Source organism: Myotis lucifugus, unplaced genomic scaffold (genome assembly GCF_000147115.1).
Source record: "Myotis lucifugus unplaced genomic scaffold, Myoluc2.0 scaffold_19, whole genome shotgun sequence".
NCBI classification, from domain to species: domain Eukaryota; kingdom Metazoa; phylum Chordata; class Mammalia; order Chiroptera; family Vespertilionidae; genus Myotis; species Myotis lucifugus.
In genome coordinates this window covers 3,352,068-3,364,511 of record NW_005871067.1, presented here as the reverse complement: position 1 = coordinate 3,364,511, position 12,444 = coordinate 3,352,068, and the positions used below count along the sequence as shown (strand labels likewise).

Sequence of the window (12,444 nt, the reverse complement as noted above, 5' to 3'; positions counted from 1 at the left end):
AAGCTGTGCAGAGCTCTTTTCTTGGAGCCAGAGCTGAGCCGGACACTAGAATGTTCAGCAGATTTGCACGTCTTTGTGCACTGGCTTTCAAATGTTCTTGAATGAATCTTATAGAATTCCACAGCCTTGGCCAAAGATAGCTTGGTATTAACATCAAAGGATAAAGTTTTTCCCAATATCAATTCTGCTTTGAAACAAAATACAAAGCTAAAAATTACTTAAGAATTATATAAAAAAAACACACATGCTGGGAAAGGTATGAGGTGCAATATATATTACTTTAAGATTATAGCTAATGTTTCAACTCCTCACACTGCAATTAATATACAAATTAAAACAAATCCCACTCCCTGCTAATATATATTCATGGAAAACAGCAATGAGAATAATCTTTATTATTTTACAATCTCCATGACTGCCAAACACAAAAGCCTGTATTGGTGCAAATTTTAGAAAATAATTCCACCCACACTGTTGTATCTAAAAAATAGTACATAAGAACATTTTAACTGGCACAAAAGAAGTTATCTCAGTTACACTTCACACCCAACTGTGTTTATGCAAGATTTTAAATTAACCAAATTTATTTCTTTCCAAAGTATGCCCTCCAGAAAAAACAGAAACTATGCAAAAATAAAAGGTAGTATTTACATGCTGTTCATTTTATACTAGTGCATTATTCTTCCAAAAGAAATGTTAAAGCATGATATAGTAACACTGAAAAGTTATGAGGAAAAAATATGTTGTGATCAATGGCTAATGTGTCAGATTTGCCGTTTAATTTAAAGATATGTTCCTTACACGCAATTTTAAAACAAGCACGGCTAAAACACAAAATTTTAAAAACAGCAAAGGCTTTCTTTTGGAATAAAAATTATAATGTCATAAAATCTGTTTTCCCCTAGTATTGAAAATCAAAATTCAAATTACATATCCAATAATAGAGAGATGTATTATGATTCCAATGACTCTAGCCATTCTCAAGTTAATTCTGTTTTTTAAAATTAAACTTGTATTCCTTGGAGACAAACACACCTAGCCCATCAGACAAATTTTACTGGAGACTTACCAACTCTAGGAAAATATTTACAACACTGCAGAGTCAACCATCTTTAATACTTTTAGAAACTAACCTTCTCAAGAAATGTCTTATTTCTTATAAATCACACAGTAAATCCTCATTTAGTATACAATCTAACAGTATTGTTTAATTTTAAAGAAAATTTAAAGGGTAAGATCTAGATATTGACACCAAATGGGAGGAAAGATAAAAAATGAAAAAAACACAAACATTATATCATAAGCAAAAGAGATTTGCCTTCAAACAGGTTTTTTTCCAAGATTGAAAAGATTTATTTGAAAAAATCAGCACAGGACAAAGGTATCCTTAAGATTCCTCTTGGAATATCTGAATAATCAGATTCTATATGAAATCTGACAGCAACTCTGGTTTCACAGAACATGAATGGTTTACACAAATGTAAACTCCCAGGCCAGACCCCTTATTAACATTACCTTTCACTAGCTGCTATCTTCAGTGCTACTTGCACAAACTAAAAAGCAGGAAATCCATTTTCATTTTTAGATGGCTGGGATTAGTTAAAGCAACCAAAGTATTACTGTTACAGCCAAGTTTAGCAAAACTGTAAGAGAATACCACTAATAACATTTGTAAATTATCCAAAATGATTTTTTTATTGAACTACATAGATTTCAACAGTACTATGGGATATTTATATTTAGCTAAAGTCACAAACACATTTTAACATTCACAATGATGAGCATCAGCATTACCATTCTAATCTACAAAGCTCATGAATAAAGAAAAATACAAAAACCTCGTTTTACAAAGAAATACTTCAACATCTGCATACATTAACAATAAAACCATTCTTCCAAGGTAACAGGTTAAGTGTAAAGGCATACCACTGAATTTTTTTTTCTCTAAATAGGAATGAAAGAATGTTTAATATCTACGACGCTTATTAGGGCCTTCAAAGTTGCCTGCTTGGCTTCCTCTACCAAAACCACCAGGACCACCACTAACAGGACCTACACCACTCATGGGTGCTTGAGGGGTTTCAGAACCTGTTCTACTACCCATAGGTGATCCCATCTGAGATGGTGGTCCTTGGGGAAATCTATCATTGTGCTAGAATACAACACAATAAAGTCCATTTGGAACACGCCAAATATAAGTGACAAGAAAAATTGGCAAAATCCCAAGTAGTGGTGTCATGAAGTTCAGCAGAAAGTCCAGCAGAATCAGGATCACACATAGAAGGAAGAAAGGAGCAATTTAATTAGTTACTATGTTTAAAAGAACAAAACATCTGAAGAGTTACATACTGCTATATAATGCCCCAATTTCATGAAGAACAAACTGATTTTAATGGAGCAAATGCCATCCTAAAAACCTCTTATCAATATTATAGTACTATTCTGGTACCTTTAAAAAAAAAAGTTTATATTGCATGTAACTGTGGTGCATAAAAAATACTTTTTAAAAAAACAGCAGAGATAAAACTGAGGAGTAGCATCATATTCAGAAAGTAAAAAGTTATGAAATCTTTTGAGATGTTTTTTGCAAAGATTATTATTGAGAAAATAAAGTTTTTTAAAATCAACAATTTATTGGACATCTGAATCATATAGTTAGAAAAATTTCACAGTAATAACCACATATATTAATCTCAAAAGTTGAACAGACTCAAAACTCCAGTGTGAAAAAGACCAAAGACAATATTTAAATAAAGTATACAATTTTAGAGGAAGGAGTGGAAAAACTGGCCACATATAGCGCTTCAAAATTACTACTAATGATTATGTTGCTACACAAAAATTTAAACAAGGTGTTGCAAGTTTTTACTAGCTTTCAAACATTTTACTCTAAAATAAAGCCTTCCACTGAAGTTAACAAATACACTAATTACATTAAACGCCATCCATTCATAGAAGATATGACAGCACTGCCTCTTTATCTCCCTTTACACTCATTTTAAAAAACACTGTTAGCATGTCTAATTTCTCCAAATTCATAAAAGATAGCATTTAAAGTAAATAAATTTTAAAATGGTAAAATATTGCATCCACCAATTCTAAGACACACATCCACTTTTAACACCTCTGAGACCAGGAAGGAGTTACAGCTGATGGCATGTCTAAGTTTAATTTGCAGTGCTTTTTCTTTCTTAGCAGCAATGGCGACTTAAGATTTTTGTAGTGGTTTGAAAACTAAATTTCCTTTTCAAAATATACGGTCAACCAATTTCCCTTTTCTAAATGGTACTTAGAACAACCATTAACAAAAAACAAATGAGAAAATGTTTAATATAAAGCCTCATTTAAACAGTGATAGACTTTGAGGGAAATGAAACAGATATTAAGTCTTGCTACTGATATTCAAATGTAAGAATTATTACTGAAAAACATTTTTATAATAATGCACACAAAGATATCTTCACACTCTCAAACCAAGACATAAAACTGTCTACTTTTAACTTAGTAACAAACGTAATTAGTAATTCTACAATGTAAGTTTAAAATTTTAAACTTATGTTTACAAAAAACTGTTTTCACACGTACTGGAATTTTGTCCCCCACCAAAGGTAAGGAGTCCACACAGGAAAAGAACACAATCATAAAGTACCTGAACGCTGGTAAGAGGTGGATACAAATTGAAAGCACTGTAAAAGCAAATGTAACATATATGTTTGCTACATACCTAAGTACAAAGCATGCCATGGGTGGTAATCATAACTCTCTCAAGATACTTAAAAATTGCCTCATAATCAACATATAACTTCACAAGATTGCTTTTTCTTCATTGCATATTAATATTTACTGCCAAAACAAATGCCAAATTATCTTAAGTGTGAAGTTACCTTTAGAGCATAAGTATATATTATTGAATATAATCAAAATAATGTTTATGATACATTACCACTGCTCCATTATCTGGCATCATTGGAGTTCCCATATTTGCAGCTCCTTCTGGTCCCATGGCAGGACCAGGACCCATTGGTGGGCCAGGTATAGTTCCTCTGTTGTTCATATTCATACCCATCATTGGAGGAGGACCTTGGTTACCAGCAGGTGCTGGGCTAAACCCATCTACGCAAAACAATCTATACTTAGAGCTGTCCTATCTTAGTTCAATAAACATTAAAAATGTAACAACACTTAGGCAATGTATATAGATGACATCATCAAAATCATTTTCCTTCTCTGAGAATGGGACACTCAGCTAACTACTCTGTAACAGAGTGTTACCTACACTAATAGAATTTTCATTCTAAAAACAAAAGTATATAAAACATATGAGACAACTATCAATTACTTAAGGACATTTGAGACTGTAAAAGCTTAAGAATTTTAAAATAAAGTCAGTATGATTTCTATGGTTTGCTTTTTAACCAAATACTCCCTTTACATGGTGGCTAAACTCTACCAGTTCAAATGAAAAGCAGATTAGCACTTTGAAAACCACTTAATATTTTTAGTCATGACTAAAAATGTTATGTAAATTGCATTAAGTTGTGAAAGAATCCATTCCCTTCAATATATTATGTTCACTATAACTAACGAATCTCTTGACTTTTATATAGTTAATGAACATCTCGAAAAAGTATGAGGTACTGTTTTTTAACTTTATGTAGAAATATGTGATCTAAACAAACAAATTGAAATGACTCTCAAGATGACAAAGCTTATTTTTAAAAGCCACTGCAACCAAATACAGATATAATATTATTACATTAGCTTTTTAAATTTTTTAACACGCTGAAATTCTGCAAATGGGAACAAACTCTTTCATAAGAAAGTCGAAAACTACAATAGTGTTTAAGCTATAATACCACATTTATAAGGGCCTCAAACACAGCATTTTTAGGTACCTTCCACAATTTTTTTTTAATTTTTAAAGTACTGATATATTTGTTTATCACTAAAAATTCATAATAAAGAAGGTCTCAGCCTGGCTGTGATGGATTAAGTGTCATCTCGAGGACCAAGAAATCCTGGGTTCGATTCCCAGTCAGGGCACATATCCTGGTGGGTTCAATGCCCAATAGGGGGCATGCAGGAGGCAGCCAATCAACGAGTCTCTCTCTCATTGATGTTTATATGTATTTATCTCTCTCTCCCTCTCTTGAAATCAATAAAAATTTTTTTTTTTAATTTTAAAAAATTGACTTTAACTTTGAGTTTTCTTCTACTATTTCATTATGTAGGTCAATTTTATAACATCCTGAATTCAATTTCTCAAAAGCACATTATAACATGAGTTGAAGTTTTCATTAAAACCGACAACTCTAAATGGCTAAGCACAAGGAACAGCTGCGAGAGAAAAGTCTTATTCCTTTATCTGTCCCTGACAACACACTATTGCTCTTTCTGAACCCAATCTTCAGGAATCTACCAACTTCATAGGGAAGGAATTATTTCCTTAATCCATAAATGGTCTTCCTGATAAATCTATAACTAAGAAATTTATATTCCTTAGCAAAGTTATAAACAAAAAATTTTACTAGACTTCCAATACATCACTCACAATGGAAATGAAAAAGAGTGAAGACATGAATCTGGGAGGAATCAATCTGACCTCAACTTTTGCAAAAACAACAGGTCATAGATTAGGGTGGATTTTTTTTAATAGAACAGAATTGTTACATCTAATTTATGAGATTCAAATATAACTATGCTACTATAGGTATAGTAAAATAACTAAAAAATAATATTTCCAACTATCAATAGTTGAATTGCCTTATTTTTAGCAATCACGTCTTCTATCACACATCTGTAATTAAACTGAATTTAACAAAATCTAAGCCCTGGCCAGCGTACTAGAAACTCTGTTGGCTGGAGTATCACCTAAGGGTCTTGGGCTCAATTCTGGATCAGGGCACACATCCAGGTTGCAGGTTTGATCCCTGATCAGGGCACATGCTGGGAGCAGCCTATGGATGTTTCTTTCCAACATAAATGTCTCTCTCTCTCTCAAATCAGTTTTGTAAAAACTACATAGAGTACATATTTAAAAAATAAAAAATCGAAGACTCTGGCCAGTTAGCTCAGTTGGTTAGAGCATCAGCCCAATATGCCAAGGCTATGGGTTCAATCCCCAGTCGGGGCACATACAAGAATGAATGAATGAATGAATGCATAACTAAGTGGAACAACAAACCAGTTTCTTTCTCTTTCTCGCTTTCTCTTCCTCTTCCTTCCTCTCTCTCTCTCTCTCTTTCTCTCTCTCTCTCTCTCTCTCTCCTTTCAAAAAAATAAAATTAAAAAAAATTTAAAGATCTAAGAAATGTTAGAATTATCTGATCCCATGAAAACCAGTTTTATAACCTATTTTCCACTTAGTATGTACACTGGTAAACACACCAGAAAAATCTATTGACACATTCCATCAATGTAACTTGACAGGATGTGAACTGACACCAGCAACAAAACTATATGATGATACATAACCCAGTAAATCATTAGGATAAAGTGTCATGTTAAATAAAATGTAAAGAGGAGAAAATTACATGGATTAGACTTTAGGAAGTTAAGTAAATGCTCAAATGTAAATATGGTTCTCTGGTAAATAAAATGCCTTAAAATTTGTGATTCTCTTAAATTCCTAACTAAATAAGGAATCTAAAGGCACGGTTTCATATTTCTTCTGATAAAGTTGCTAACCGAACAGTCAGAATGTTTTTGTGTCCTTGGCAACATCAGATATACTTCAAGTTTGGTTACGATATTGACAATCTAATAATTAAAATGGCATTTCAAACTGCCTACAATCCATAAAATCACACTTATATTCTTAAAACCACCTGGACCAACCCACAATTTACTTTGAAATAGACATAAATACTGAACTACTTGTACTTATTATATATACAACTGTGTTTCATAATTTACAATTAATTTACTCTGATTATTTTGTGTATTGATTGTATTAACTCACAATGAAGTTCATTATGGGTAAGGGCAATGTTTCATGCTTACTTTGCATGCCAGAGATTCTCAGTTACTACTTTAGTAGGTAAGAAAAGTAACAAAGTGAACAGCAATAAACGATTTCAGATCATCTCATTGGCAGTGGCAGAGAAACTGCCATGAGAGGGAGAAAGGAAGCCGATAATGGAAAATACTTATATCACACATTAGAGGCTTTAAATTTTATTCCATATACTACGTAATCTAAGTACACTTTGGATTTGTTCAGTGGGTGTGCATGTTATGCATATTGAAATGTTAAGGTAATATAATTTTTACAACAATATGTACCTGCGTGTTATGCAAAGATTTATATAACTTTTAAATGCGTGACACTTCCAAATTAACATGAAAAACTTCCACACTTACTTTTCCCTAGCTTATGTACTCAGTGCTATTTCCCTAAAAACATGGTTATAAGCCAACAAATATTAAAGATGTTATTAACATAGGCATTTTCTTAAAAACTTTACATCAATTCTTGCCCTGGCCGGTGTGGCTCAGTTGGTTGAGTGTTGACCCATGCACAAAATGGTCACCGGTTTGATTCCCATCAGGGCACATGCCAGGGCTAAGGGCTTGATCCCCAGTAGGTTGCATACAAGAGGCAGCCAGTAAATGTTTCTCAGATGGATGTTTCTCTCTTTTCCTCTCTCTCTAACATCAATAAAAACGTAATTTAAAACACACACATACAACTATATCAACTCTAAAGTTATATATTAACCTAAATGTGTAAGACATCTCATTTCCTTCACAGTCATAAATGTCTCCACAGAGCATGTTTCTGTGCACAATACTGTAGGTTACGGCAAAATATTCAACACTTAGTAAAATAAATAAAAATAGCTACACAACACAAAGTTACACAAAAGGTTACCTTAAAATAGAAATTTCTAAAATACTCCCCAAAAGTTTAGATACTCTACAACTCAAAAACTACCAAATTTCCAAAGTAAAAAGGTTAAAGACATGAAATTTGATTTTTGAAATATTATAGCATGCAATTAACTGAACAAGTTTCATATTGTATCAAAACCTGGTTACAGGTATTTTTCATTAAGTCTATTAAAAGATAATACAGCCAAACTGGTGTGCCGCACTGGTTAAGCGTCGACCCATGAACCAAGAGGTAGGTCACTGGTTCGATTCCAGGTCAGGGCACGTGCCCAAGTTGCAGCTTGATCCCCACTAAGGGGTGTGTAGGAGGCAGCCAATTGATGTTTCTCTCTTTTCAATGTTTCCATCTTTCTATCCCTCTCCCTTCCTCTCTAAAAAAAATATAAAAACATATTTAATAAACAAACAAAAGATACTGCCTATTTTAGCCTTCAAATAAACAAAATGAAAAAATTCTCCCTAGGCATATATTTTTAAATATACTTGTATCTTTTAATTTCATAAATGTAAGAGATTTCATCATTAAAATGTTGATTCCAAACTTCAGTTTGTTACTGACATGTAGATACCACAAATAGCATATACCGTTGCCCAAAGAATTACAAATAAGTTATAGAAGCCTTTGCTTCCAATCCCTACCTCCCATGTTTATTGCTCCACGGGGACCCATATCACCCATTCTCATTTCCTGTTCTCTCTGTAAGTAAACATAGTTATCACAGTCAACCTATCGATCTTATCACATTTCCCATCTAAAATAAAAAAGAAAAGAATAAATTGGGACAACACTTTCCATTAAAGAATGTTAATTTTCCAACACCTCTCACTTAATAAGAGCACTGAAAAGAAACTTCAGTCTCCCAGGCTTAACATACTACAATGTTTAAAGCACCCAGTTTATAATGCTAGATTATAAATAAGTCAGATTACATGAAATTTACCAGAGAATATTTTTAATGTTTTTATTCCATAGATCAAAGACACATGCCTAGATTTTTTTTAAAATCTTGTAATAATAACCCCCAGGGCCAATTATTTTTTCCTCCCAGATCACTAAAGTCTTCAAACAGAAATGACTGTTACCACTTTTATATTCAAACACATTCATACATACAATACAAACAGCTGTGAGACACTAAGCTAAAAACAGTTATAGATTATTTTCACTTCTGAAATACTGTAATTCATCCTTGCCTTTTTATTCAAGTATTCAAGCATTATTTTACCCATGACCAATATAATACAGGGTTACCATAAAAGTCTCCACAAAACAAGGCAATTATTGAATACTCAATGTAACACTCCCTTCCTTCATTAGAACAGTGTTTTTATTTGGAAACCTAAATAAAAGTGGTATTACACAGTTGGCAAGTTATGAAACAAAATGCTCTTGAGGTGAACACAAAAGGTCATATAAATGTATAAAATATGTTAAACATACTACATTTGGCGAAATAACTCAACATATTACAATTGCAATTTGCACTATTATTTGATTATCTTTTCCAGTATCAGACAAATGTGTTAAATGTAGTGATCCTAAAAAACATACTCAGACAAAAGTAACAATGTCTGAATCTAAAGAAAGCATAATTTTTTTACGTTTAAAATTAATTTTAGCCCTGTGCGTCAACCTATGAACCAGGAGATCATAGTTCTATTCCCAGTCAGGATATATGCCCAGGTTGTGGGCTCGATCCCCAGTACAGGGCATGCAGGAGGCTGCCGATCAATGTGTCTCTCACATCAATGTTCCTATCTTTCCCTCTCTCTTCCACTCTCCCTAAATATCAATGGAAATATATCCTCGGGTGAGGATTAAAAACAGGGGTTCAATTTGTATTTTTACTTTTATATTTGACTTAACTACGAAGATTAGAAATGCAGTTTAGAGAAGGTAATCATTATTGTCTCACTGTATAAAGCTTCAATTTTCAAATCCCCCTCATATACCCTAACACTCTAACTTGATGCCTATGATTCACTGGTGGGGTTAAGGTGTAGAGACTACCATTTCTATTATCTTTTTATAACTTCAGCTTTACCTCTAGCTATCACTTTCTGAAATAACATGTTTAGCTTTATTATTCACAACGTACTTTTAAAAAATATTCTTAAATTGTTCTATTATTCCATTTTCTTAGTTAACACAATTTTGTGAAAATCATATTAACACAGTGAAGAGATCTATGGTTTTAAGTCAATTATGCAACAGTGGCATTAACATTCCTTTCCTGATGCTCCAATTCTAAAATATATTTCTATAAATAATATAATAAAAACCTTACAATAATCCGTTAACGTAGCAATATCACTGGTAAAATACCAATTTATATTGTATAGTATAGCATGTTTCACTAAACACACATACATTCAATTTATTAGTGTTGAGATTTCCTTAAAGAGTATAATTTAGTGTTTTTATATAGCTTCACTCATAACTTTAAAAAAGATAGTATAGCCCTAACTGGTTTGGCTCAGTGGATAGAGCACTGGCCTGCGGACTCAAGGGTCCCAGGTTCGATTCCGGTCAAGGGCATGTACCTGGGTTGCGGGCACATCCCCAGTAGGGAGTGTGCAGGAGGCAGCTGATCGATGTGATGTTTCTAATTCTCTATCCCTCTCCCTTAAAAAAAAAGATAAATAAAATAAAATACATAAAATAAAATAAAAATAAATAAATAAAAAGGCAGTATAATTAGATGACAGATCATTTTTAAACTATTTTAGAATGAGCAGTTTTCAGGTTCCTAGTAATGTCGTAAGGTTACTGTTTCTTTCTATAAATCCACTGCTATATACTTGTAGTAAAATGAAAGAGGCAGAGATGTAATCAAAGGAATTTAAGACAGTAAATCTCATTATAACTTAATATATCAATAAGGAGAATCACTTGAATAAGTTCACTATAACTGTGTACCCACTCAAGAAGCAATACATATAGAAGAAATTCACTTCTATAAATTATTCTTATATATTTCAAATTAGAACTGGCTCACAGTATGTGTGACGTTTTTATAATATAAATTTTAATAATGCTTCATTACTTTAGCATAAATTAAGAGCTGTGGTTTAACAGGAGACAACCTATATGTAAAGAAAACCTCAAAAGACTACTACAGTGCGATAAAGCTATGAAAATTGTTTTTAATTAATTCAATTAAACCTCATAGCAACCCTGTAAGTAGGTTTATTGTTATCCTATTTTAGAGATCTTTATAACTAAGGCACAGAACTTTTAAATAACTTATCAAGGTCATACATACATATAGTAAGTGGTTGAGCTGACCTATAAAATTTTGCCAAAACAGAGTTCATGAAATTTTTCACTTTCATAAGACACCTTCATTTTTAAAGAATTTCAACAAAAACTAACAAAAGACACAATTTTCTTAGTTTATTCTTACAATGTTTATAAGAAGGTATGCTGTCTATTAAGAGTTATGCATAGGTATCCCTGAAAGCTTGTCACTGAAGAAAGCTTAAATTAACATATTACCAACAAATCAAGCAAAGTATGACTGATTTTCAGAAGTATATATCAAAGCAACATTTCATTCAAATAGCAATTCTTGAAGTACTCAGAGTCCCCACACCATTTCATGAAGTGCACAGATTCAAAACTGTTTCATGACTTATTAACACTAGAACATAGTTAAAATGTTATGATCTATTCGGGCTTTTCACTCTATCGACATTTGTGGATAGTGCAAAAGCAATTGTGGGCAAAAATCCAGTTTTTCTGGGCAAAAATAGAAGCATTTGTATTCAATTTTTACTAGAAATCATTGTATTCTTCACATGCATACAATAGCAGCTTAAAATTTTCAATTATGATACCTGGATGAAGCAATAAAAATTGTTTATTAAATCACTATCCTTGGATACATATCTTTTTAATATTCTATCCAACAACACAGGATATATACATTAAAGCATGTCTGCTGCATTATGAAGTATGGTGATTGTTTCAAGAAAAACAATTACTGTGATTGGGTTAGAAGCTGAATGAAACCCTTTTGGCTTGTAACAAGAATTTTTCTTGAGACAGCATTAGACAGGCAAATTTTTGCAGACATTTTATGATGACATCAGTTTTGGTATTAAGATGTGGTTTTTAATTTTGTATAATAAAATACATTAAAATCTGAAATATTTGTGTAACTTGATAAACCAGTACTTTTCCGAATGTTGGGTACATGACATTATGAAACGTGCCTGGGTAAGAGAGCCATTCAAAGTTCAAAGTAGACCAATATGATTGTAATGGAAATTAATGCCTATCAAGTTTTACTATAGTATCAAACAAGCATATCCACAATTACCAGAAAAAGTTAAAACACATCTCCAGTGTGAAGTCAGATATTTTTCATGTACTTTAACCAAGAGCACTTTGCAATCGATGGAATGCAGAAGAAAATATGGGAAGCCAGCCATTTTCCATAAAGGCAAACATTAAATAAATTACAACACAGTAAAACAATACCGCTCTTCCTACTACATTACAGTTGGGCATTAAAGAAGTTTGCAAAAAATAAAATAAAATATATA

The 12,444-nt window shown here is 32.4% G+C and overlaps 1 protein-coding gene across 2 annotated transcripts in view; it reads right to left on the bottom strand.

Annotated features, from left to right (window-relative positions):
• Positions 1–1,329: 1,329 nt before the first annotated feature.
• PSPC1 (paraspeckle component 1) overlaps positions 1,330–12,444 on the bottom strand; it is a 77,591-nt gene continuing 66,476 nt past the window's right edge. For both annotated transcript variants that reach the window (XM_006085482.3, XM_023751163.1), the window contains exons 7-9: positions 8,533–8,590; positions 3,944–4,113; positions 1,330–2,152 (exon numbers count right to left, since the gene is read on the bottom strand). In XM_006085482.3, the coding sequence (XP_006085544.1) occupies positions 1,967–2,152; positions 3,944–4,113; positions 8,533–8,590 (414 nt within the window). In that variant the 3' untranslated portion in view covers positions 1,330–1,966. The remainder of the gene's footprint in view (positions 2,153–3,943; positions 4,114–8,532; positions 8,591–12,444) is intronic.